The 10,262-nt window shown below is 34.4% G+C and overlaps 2 protein-coding genes across 5 annotated transcripts; both read left to right on the top strand.

Moving 5' to 3' along the window:
• Nucleotides 1-4,430, top strand: LOC107430387 (vesicle-associated protein 2-1). 3 transcript variants are annotated; one of them, XR_009639334.1, is made up of 7 exons: nt 1-672; nt 2,143-2,213; nt 2,337-2,418; nt 2,742-2,872; nt 2,977-3,108; nt 3,712-3,897; nt 4,067-4,280. XR_009639334.1 is itself a non-coding variant. In XM_048463985.2 (7 exons), exons 1-7 carry the CDS (start codon nt 612-614, stop codon nt 4,196-4,198), a joined length of 678 nt encoding a protein of 225 aa, XP_048319942.1. In that variant the 5' UTR covers nt 6-611; the 3' UTR covers nt 4,199-4,430. The 3 variants fall into 3 exon arrangements, 2 of the variants coding, with proteins under 2 accessions (XP_048319942.1, XP_015896712.1); XM_048463985.2 differs by having other exon boundaries at nt 6-672; nt 3,712-3,780; nt 4,067-4,430; XM_016041226.4 differs by having other exon boundaries at nt 12-672; nt 2,757-2,872; nt 3,712-3,780; nt 4,067-4,430.
• A 589-nt stretch (nt 4,431-5,019) lies between these two features.
• On the top strand, nt 5,020-10,262 carry LOC107430388 (4-hydroxybenzoate polyprenyltransferase, mitochondrial). 2 transcript variants are annotated; one of them, XR_001582536.4, is made up of 10 exons: nt 5,020-5,840; nt 6,179-6,314; nt 7,070-7,191; nt 7,642-7,711; nt 7,831-7,980; nt 8,396-8,531; nt 8,680-8,776; nt 9,519-9,590; nt 9,761-9,829; nt 10,082-10,262. XR_001582536.4 is itself a non-coding variant. In XM_016041227.4 (9 exons), exons 1-8 carry the CDS (start codon nt 5,449-5,451, stop codon nt 9,586-9,588), a joined length of 1,173 nt encoding a protein of 390 aa, XP_015896713.1. In that variant the 5' UTR covers nt 5,020-5,448; the 3' UTR covers nt 9,589-9,590; nt 9,761-10,004. The 2 variants fall into 2 exon arrangements, 1 of the variants encoding a protein (XP_015896713.1); XM_016041227.4 differs by lacking the exon at nt 10,082-10,262 and having other exon boundaries at nt 9,761-10,004.

Raw genomic sequence — 10,262 nt, 5'->3', positions numbered from 1 at the left:
TCTCTCTCTCTCTCTTTTCTTCCTTGTTTGTCTCTGGAAATTGAAGAAGAAAAGCTCTGCTATACCCATCGGAGGGTTTTTTTTTTCTCTTTCTCCAAACAGGAATTTCGCTTTCTATATTCTCTCTCTTCTGTGTGTATCAGCAGGAGCTTGTTAAAGGACCAGCCAAGAGACTGAGCCCGATCTTGGTGGCTTTAAAAGTCTTCGAAACCCCCAAAAAAAAAAAAAAAAAAAAAAAAAGAAGGGATAGTCAGAGAAGGAGGTGTGTTTTGGTTTGGTTGCAAAATTTGGACCGAGCAATCCGTTTCTACTCCCTCACCATTCGTTCTTCCACATCTTACTCCTCCCAAATTTAACTCTTTCTCTCTCTCTCTCTCTCTCTCTCTCTCTAAACTAAACAAGCAACGCATTGACGCATTCTCTGTTTCTCTGTGTTTTGTTTTCTCTATCTTTCTCTGTCTGGAAAAATCTTTGAGCTAGGGTTTCGGTCTTTTTCTATCTTTTTTTTTTTTCTTCTCTCTGTGTGTGTTTGTGGTAATGTTAATGGCAGGGTTTGAGATTCATTGATTTTTGTTTTTGAGGTTATATTGTTTGATCGGGTGTGGCTCATCATGACTGCTGCTGTTGGCACTCAATTAATCTCTGTTCATCCCGAAGAGCTTAGGTTCCAATGTATGATTCTTCTTCCTTCCTTCTCTCTCTCTGTTTTCTCTGTGTGTTTGATTTCTTTTGCTTTTTTTGTTTTTCGTTTCGTAGTTACATTTACATCAAATTTTTACCACCAAATTTTGTCTTCTTTTTTATTTTTATTTTTATTTGTATGTTATGCATGTGCAAGTAACTATGTATTTAGGCATTTGGTACAGAGGTAAATGTATGTAGCTAAATCTTGGTGTGAAATTCCGTATCAATGATATTTTGTTGAAATGGGCATGCAAAATGCGAATGAGGGAATTTGCATGCAAAGGTAGGTTAACAATATTATTCTTCTCGAAATTAGAGTAAAATTGATTTATTTGTTTTGACTTCATGGATTTAAAAGGATAGACTGAAAGAACAATGTTGATGATATAGAGGAAGATAAATTGGATAATTCATCTGTTGTTATTGACTTATTTCAGTACAAGTCCAATGCCTTTTGGTGCGCTTTTTAATGGTATGGATACACCTTAAATAATGATTTTGGAGATGGATAGAAAATTAAGTCAGGTTAGCGATATGATTGGAGATGGTTACATACGAAAGAGCATGAAGAGAAATTTTTAGCTGATGTGAGATAGTTGCGTGGATTTGTTCTTGTGAAGGAAGCTACATATATTTTTTCTTTTGGTTTATTGGGTCTTTGCTTCTCTTGCTTTTTGAAAGCTTTATAAGTTTTTTATGTGAAGTGAGTTGGGGTATGTAGTATTCTTTTCATTCTCTGAAGTTGTATGAGGCACCACAAGATTTCGTTTTATGTTTTGCTGCTGTGTTTGTCAAAATATATCTTTACGAGGCACCACAAGATTTCGTTTTATGTTTTGCTGCTGTGTTTGTCAAAATATATCTTTACGACATTTATTATTGGGGTAGGACTTTAATTATTCATGGATTGGTAAGAACTTGTTGAAGTACTTAAAGGTCATAGAAATCTTTTACAACTACTTATTCTAGAGTGACTTCAATTTGTTACAAGAAGTGTTCAGAATTATGTCACTTTATAGTAATCTGTTTCGAAGGTGGAAACATTTAAGGGTTGTTGCTTTCATTTTTAGTAGAGGGAGATGTACAAGAAACTTATGATTGATAACATATTAAACTTGTCTCATTATAAGTCATACAAGCACTTGAATAAACATCCACTCCTGAATACATCAATGTTTGCTGAAACTTCTAGAATTGGTAGATGCACTATTTTTTATTATGGTGTTTGGCAAGCCAGGCCTTGAAACAATCGTAGCCCTTGTATGAATCTAATAATCACGATTGACACATGAGGATCTGGATTTAGTGCTTCATCTAGGCAGTTCTTCTTTAAGCTGGTTTTATGTTGATTGCAACTTTTAGTTCTTATGTCATTTGAGCATCTTTGTCCCTTTCATTATATACTTTTTATTCAGTAAAACTTGGTTGGACATATGTTCATGATATTCATGTTATCAGTTGAGCTGGAAAAACAAAGCTTTTGTGATCTTAAAGTTGTCAACAACACAGAAAACCATGTTGCCTTTAAGGTATCACTGATGTTTCTGTACAAATTTCTACTATTTTTCAATGAGTATATGCTTCCCAAGATATTTTACAATTCATCTTGATTATATATTTAGTTTAACTGTGCCTTTGCTCCCTTTTCCTAGGTTAAAACCACTTCACCAAAGAAGTATTTTGTACGACCCAATACTGGTGTTATACAGCCTTGGGATGCATGCGTCATCAGAGGTGCTACTTGATCACGTTGTAACCCTTTTTTTGGTATAATTCAAAGTAGAATGTTGTGATAGTATAAGTGAGGATCTTTGGTAGAGACTGCCTAAGAAAGGTTTCTCAGTGCTATAACTGTACATAAACTTGAGCAATGTAGTTAATGTGGATTTTGTGGACATCTCTTTTGTTTCGATATGGTTGGTTAATTGAGCTTAGAAATGTATTATGCTAGCTTTGACCAATCATTTGAAGTTGTTTGCACACTTTCTATCTTTCTTACACTAGTACTCACGGTATACTTTAGTTCTCTCAAGACTGAAATACTGGCTTCTCACTAGCTGCTGGAATTGCAGTCACTCTCCAAGCCCAACGGGAATATCCTCCAGATATGCAGTGCAAAGATAAATTTCTCTTGCAGAGTACGATAGTGACTCCGAATGGTGATGTTGATGAACTTCCACCGGATACCGTAAGAACATATTGACTTAAAGAATAATATTTCTTTTGAATAGCCGGTTTTATCATCTTGAATAATATTGATGTTCAGAAAATTACATATCATATTTCATCCAGTTTAATAAGGACAGTGGAAAGCAAATAGAGGAGTGCAAGCTTAAGGTTCTGTATGTCTCTCCTTCCTCTGCTGTTCCGAACACAGAAGATGAAGCATTGAGGAGTTCTACACGTAGTCTTGATGGCAATTCTGTGAGTTTTGTTGAATTTATATTGTGTGTTTGTGGTGTTGATGTAATCCTCATGTGGGTTCTTACAGAAAGCATTCCGCAGTATGTGTGTGCTAATGTACATGTCTGTGTAATATTTTAGCCAGTGGCAGTGGTTCTGAATTCCACTAGTTGACAAACATAACCAAATTTGTATCCAATATTATATTTCATCACTTGTGGTAGAAACTCTTTCATGGACTACCAGAGAATGAGTGATTAATTGACATATTATGATGGATAAAAAGGAAAGAACAAGGGTTTAAATGTGATCACCGTATTCTTAGATAAAAGGAATAAAAATATTTCACATGGTAGATGTGTAAAAAAGCATTATACATACGTATATATTTGTTTTGGTAGAAGTGTAAAATAGCATTATATATTTGGACACAGTGATGGAAAGAAGATTAAGAAAACAAAAGAACCATTTTAAATGCCATTTCATCTTTACCGATGAGACAAAAACTTGAGCCATCACCCTAGTAATAATATGTTATCAGGGTTCTTTTAGCATTGCTTGCCCTATATTTGAATTTTCGTATTAATTCTTATTCTCAAAATTTTCCTTTTAATGTAAAATCAGGCTGTACAGCGCGTGAAGGAAGAAAGAGATGCAGCTATTCGACAAAAACAACTTCTTCAGCAGGAGCTGGTCAGTATCTAATTGTTCTTATGCTTGTTAGTTTGTACTGATTTCTTGCCATGTTTTGATAGATTATAATGTCTAGTGCTAAGATGTAATTCATGATAAACAATTCTGCCATAGAAGGTACTTTCTGCTTTTCCCATAAACAAATGTACCATCATATGGTTTGCTTTAACTTTGATTTCAGGCAGTTCTTAGACTGTGTTTGATGGCATAAAATGTAGCAACTAACTAAAATGCATGAGATTAGGATTTTTCCATCTTGAAATTTCATTTCTCAACTTCTCTGCAGGACACGTTGAAGCGGCGAAGATATCGTAAAGGTAATGCAGGATTCTCCTTTACCTTTGCAATCTTTGTGGGATTCATCGGAATAATGGTTGGCTTCCTCTTGAACCTTTTATTATCTTCACCTACCACATAAGAGACATAATAATATTCAGGATCTCAGGAGGCTCTTTTGTTTTTATTTTTTTATTTTTTTTCCTTATATATATATATATATATATATAAAATACAAAATTCATTGTATAATTTCTTTTGTTATCTTGGATGGAAAGTTTGCCCAAATTACCTTCATTGTATATTGATAATCCTCCCAAAATATGTTTTTGATCCCCTTTATTTATGATGATGAAGTTATCATGTTGTTATCAGTTTGCCCCTTTTTTTTTTTTTTTTTTTTTTTTTTTTTTTTTGTGGGTAAGCAATGCAGCAGGAAAGAAACCATACTTCTCTGTTTTCTCATCGATTTTTATTTTTATTTTTTTGGGTCCTGTGGCCATGATGTTTATTCGTTAACCGAAAGAGATAAAACAGTTTTCTTTATCATTATTATTGTTAGTGGTTAAAAATAAAAAATTGTGAGGGCACAAAACATTGAATACTTGAGACCCCAAGGGGATCAAAGTGACGAACATGCCGGGTTTTGTTTCACAATACTTGCGAAGTGAATTTTTGTTATTTTTTCTTTTTCCGAGATGTATTACAGCCCAAGACAGATGCAACATGACTCTAAAGTGTCATTTAACATTTTTCCAAGAGACCAAGAAATTATTGTTAATGTTTTTTTTTTTTTTTAATTTTTTAAGTTTTTAGACCTAGAAATTATTAAGGTACACTTTTTATGTTTTGGCCCTTTTTTTGGCATTTTAGTTGTTAAATGTTTTTGCTTTTTTAAATAGTGTATTTTTAGCTATTTTATTAAAAATTACATTTGAAAAAAAAAACATTCCCCCTCCTCTCCCCAAACGAGCACAAAAAAGCAGCAGCCAGCGACCAGCAAAAGAAACAAGAAAAACTCCTCTGCTCATGAGCAGGAGCAGTATATAACTGTTAAAAGCTGATGATTGTTTTGTTCGAAAGCCATTGAAGCTTGCTTGAAATTGCTATCGACTAGCCTTGACAATGAGAAATTAAAAAGCTGAGCCAATAAACATTTCGTTTTCTGTTATTTGAGATTTTCTTCTTCTTATTCTTCTTCGGACAACATACACCATTAGTAACATGTTTACAGACAAGTGAGTCAATGGAGCAACGTTCGTGTATAGCCCGCCAGACCTCAAAGAGCTTGTTTTTTGACCCCCGAAACCATGGAAATCCAGAGCTTTTTAACCTAATAGCGCACTCAATTTTGAATTCCCAACCATTTTTTTTTTTTAAGAAAAAAAAAAAATGGCGTCGTTTTTGCTTTCTCGTGCTTCACGTAGGTTTCTCAAGCCACCGTTCTCCTCTTACCTCTTGTCCTTGTCCGTTTCCCATTCACTCTTCTCTGTGTCTTCGTCACCCTCTTACCCACCACCCGCCACTACCCATATCCCTAATCATCGCCTTTTCTTCCCATTTGATCAATCGTACGGTCCAACTCCAAGCTCCGTCTTCAATTTCAGATCCTTCGCACACTTCTCTACCACCGCCAAGAGCCAGGACAATCCCAGTGGTGAAGTAAAAGCATCCCAGGTTTCTTGGATCGACTTGTATTTGCCCAGGCAGGTTCGTCCTTATGCTCACCTCGCTCGCCTCGACAAGCCCATTGGCACCTGGTTGCTTGCTTGGCCCTGTATGTGGTACGTCCTTTTCTGTTTTTTTTTTGGTAAAACTTTTTCATTTTTTTCCCTCAATTCACAACGTGCTTTGTAAATTTTTTTTTTTTCTTAGAATTTCGCTATGATTTTTTGGACTTCAATTAGCTAGTAATTAACAGCTTTAAAAATGCTGACCAAAATGTAAAAGAAAGACTTTAAAAAAATTCCCTATGGTAGCCAAGAGCAAGCTAGGTCTTGAATTTGTAAAATTTTGGTAATATGGTAGTAGTTCTTTTTGAATTGAAGCTTCTTCTTTTTTTTTTTTTTTTGGGTGGATTTATTGTAACGTGTTCATCAAAGCATCAAGTTCGTTGCTTTAGGTCAATTACTTTGGCAGCCGTTCCGGGTCACCTTCCTGATTTTAAGATGTTGGCACTATTTGGTTGTGGGGCTCTGCTTTTAAGGGGTGCTGGATGTACCGTAAATGATCTCCTTGATCAAGATATTGACAAAATGGTAAATTTCTTTTGGGTTCTGTTGTATTAGTTATATGCATTCTTGTTGTTGGCATTATAGTTTATCTTGTATGTTTTGGGGCATACATGTAGATGCTTTTCCGCTCATAGATGGTGGTTTTGGATTGTATGAGAAAGAATAAGGGTTGGTTGGGGTAGTTATGTTATAATTTGCAGATTCTATGTTAGTCATATTCTCATCTTGATTTCAATTTTTCACTTTCAATGTTATGTTTTGCTCCTTTTTGCGCTGGTACTTTTGTCATTCATTCATCAGAATCTTTCATTTTGACATCATAATCTTTTTTTCTTGGATATAGTATATTCCATGATATTACTCAATCACTTACTATCCAAAGCTTTTGCTTTTCCCCTGAATTTCGTCAAATGGGAGGACTTAATTTTAATCTCTTCCTTGCTTCAAATTCTAACCCATAAATATCAACTTTAATTGGTCGTTGCTTTTTGTCATTCCAAGATAAACGAGTTTGCATTTTATTTCAATTGAAGTTCTGTAAAGCTTCCTTGAACATATTGAAATGCTAAATCACATGATTGATTTGGAAACAGAAATGGAGGAAACTACTAGGATTTGTTAATCGTTTTGTTTTTCATAGCCATTTTTTATGTTCATATAGTCTCTGTTGCAGTATAAAATTTTTCTTTATTTAAGACAAAGAAGTTTATCCAAACTACTTTTTGGATATACAATTCGCTTTAAATAATTTCATAATTATATGAGAACTCTTAATGCAGGTGGAACGTACAAAATCGAGGCCTGTTGCTAGTGGTCTTCTAACACCTTTTCAGGGGCTTTCTTTTCTTGGGTTTCAGTTGCTTCTGGGTCTTGGGATTCTTCTTCAACTGAATAATTATAGGTCAGTGCCCTTTTAATGTGCCCTTGTTGAGCTTCTGTTATGACTACTGATAAAGAATATTGGATCTAAAACAAAGAACAGAATTCAGGGAGAGCAAGAATATTTGTCACTTTATTAGGAAAAAGAGATGTTGCAAATAATATAATGAAAATGGATGCTAGAGTTAGGGAAATGAACAAAACTGAAAATAAACATGATTGTAAGATGCCATCATGAGGTTTTATAATTTTGTTTGAAAAAAAGATGGATTTGTGTAGAATCGAAATTTAAATTTATATGCACGGTTCAGCATCATATAAATTTTTGTTGTGATTTTGTATTTCGCAAGGGCCATGGACTTAGAACTAGTTTTTCTATCATTCATGACATGTCTGTTTTAATCTGCAACAACTGCAAGCATAAGTAGTTTGTCTAACCACTTAAAATCCTATGGCTTATGTATTTCGACAGTCGCATTTTAGGAGCTTCGTCTTTGTTGCTAGTCTTCTCCTACCCTCTCATGAAGAGATTTACATTTTGGGTAATGACGTCTGGTTGTCTTGACATATGCTTCAGTTTTGTTCCCTTCTTTTTAATTTTGATGTAGAGTTCTTGAAAAGTGAACTGTTTATTTTATTGATTGCAACTGTATTCATGCAGCCTCAAGCCTATCTAGGTTTGACATTTAATTGGGGAGCTTTATTAGGATGGGCTGCGGTTAAAGGAAGTATTGATCCAGCTACAGTGTTCCCACTATACATTTCTGGAGTATTTTGGACTCTAGTATATGACACAATATATGCACATCAGGTACATCCTCGTCCCCCATATATGAAAATGTCTTGTTTATTAAGCTATAACCAAGGTATATCAACTCCTCTATGCTCTGCTTGATAAAGATCCTTAGATTTCTTTTCCTTACCTCTGGATCTTCTCCTTTTTTACACCTTGAAACTTAGTTTCTTAGTTATAGTCTCATAGAGTGAGTCAATTTATTTATGTGTGATTTCCTTTCAGTTTCTTAGTTATAGTCTCATAGAGTGAGTCAATTTATTTATGTGTGATTTCCTTTCAGAAAAAGCTCTTTCACTAGAATCACTACTGCCCATAGCTTTTGGAGTTTCAATGTATGTGTGAATGTGAATTGAATAAAATAAAGAACATGTTGAGTAACAGAACTTTCCATGCAATTTAGTAAATTTTTATTTTCAAACCATGCATATAGGATAAGGAAGATGATGTGAAAGTTGGTGTTAGATCTACAGCTTTGAGATTTGGGGCTTTGACTAAGGAGTGGATTACCGGATTTGGTATTGCATGCATTAGCAGTCTTGCCGTCAGTGGATATAATGCTGAGATTGGTAATTCTTCTTATTGCTTGTTATTTTTTCAGTTTATCATCTTTCTACTGCCCATCACTGAAAGTCAGCTGACTGTACTTTGCTTACAGTAATTTTTTCAGCTGACTGTACTTTGCTTATAGTAATTTTTTCTTTATTTTCTTCCCAGGATGGCCATATTATGTCTTTTTGGCAGGTGCATCTGGTCACTTAGCTTGGCAAATATGGACAGTTGACCTTTCATCCCGAGCTGATTGCAATAGCAAGTCAGTATTAGTCTTGGTTCTTGCTTTCTAGTACAATAGATGATAAATGTGTTTATTCTCACTAATTACTTTAGCTCACCTGATGCGTAGATTGCTAACCAAAAATCAAATAGAATTTGTACGACAGGTAATAATCAAAATGATAATCGAGTACATCTTTGATTCTCTAGGACTACTTTTTTCATTCTACACAATCCACAATCTTGAGCTTTTGTATACTGGGTGAAGTGATGTGCATGTGTATAAAGGGGATTTGCTTGTTGAGGATAGTTGTATAAGATAGACTAATTTTCAAGATGTGTTTGATTGCATGGAACAATGTAGCAATCATGTTGATCCATGTAGTGTTTAGTTTGGCCAAGAATGTAAGTAGAAGGAGCTCTTACATTAAACCATTGGCTGCCAATGCTTAAAAGGAAATATATTACATTTCTATTTGGTAGTGTTTTGTATTACTATTACCCCTGTTTTTGTAAACTTCTGGTGGAAGTATCACTTTTTCTAAGAAATATCAGCCATTTTCGTTTTATGCTGTATAAAATCTGTTGGGATTGGATATAGATCTAATTTTAGTTTACCTGGAAATCGTATTTGAAAATTGGAAGATGCAGGACTGTGATTTGATCCATTATGGGTGTTAGGATTGTGTAATCAGGGGTTATTTGTGGTTAAGGAACCTTGGTTAACTTTTTAAGCTCGGAACATTATTACCTTGGCCACTCATTTCTTTTCTTGCTTCCAGATTTGTGTCCAACAAGTGGTTTGGCGCTATTATTTTCAGTGGAATCTTATTGGGAAGATTATCATCATAAAGGTAATAAACTCTTCGAGGCTCTAGTTTTCATGTTTCTTTGATAAGAACTTTCCATATGGGCCTAAATTTTTGTATTTCTCTGTCTTCCTATTGTGCGGCAAGAGGATCCGATACTAACTTTTATATTTAAAATGATATATTGTGGGGTGCACTGCTTGTTGAATTTTCAGGGAAAGAACGTTTGCAGATGTAAAATAGTCCAAGAGTTGAAAGAAAACAAATATGCAGCACATAGAAGTGTAAGGATGTATCCAAGTTTTGCAGTTTGTGGTTGAAAATTGATAGATATGCATTACCATGTAGGCCTTTGCCCTATGAAGGTCTTCAAATAATATTATATTTATTGGTCATATATTTGTGAGATTCATTTTCCTCCCCTAGCAGGAAATCATTGTAAAATCATTTATTTTTTCCCCCTTTACTGACTAAATTTCTTATCCTCAATTTTCAATCCACAAATATGACTCATTTCAGCTATGTTTTTTTTTCAGGATTTTACACACTGAACTTGCACCCCAATAGACTGCGCCTTTATTACTTCAATATGACTCAAAAAATATTAAACTTGTTTTCTTTTCAGCACCTAGAAGCATAATAGAGTATCTCAGCCCAATTAAAAAATAAAAAAATAAAAAAAGCATAAAGTTAAGAAAGTTATGATTTTTTAGTTTA

The sequence above is a fragment of the Ziziphus jujuba genome, chromosome 6 (genome assembly GCF_031755915.1).
Source record: "Ziziphus jujuba cultivar Dongzao chromosome 6, ASM3175591v1".
NCBI classification, from domain to species: Eukaryota; Viridiplantae; Streptophyta; class Magnoliopsida; order Rosales; family Rhamnaceae; genus Ziziphus; species Ziziphus jujuba.
This window is presented reverse-complemented; position numbering and strand designations above follow the sequence as displayed.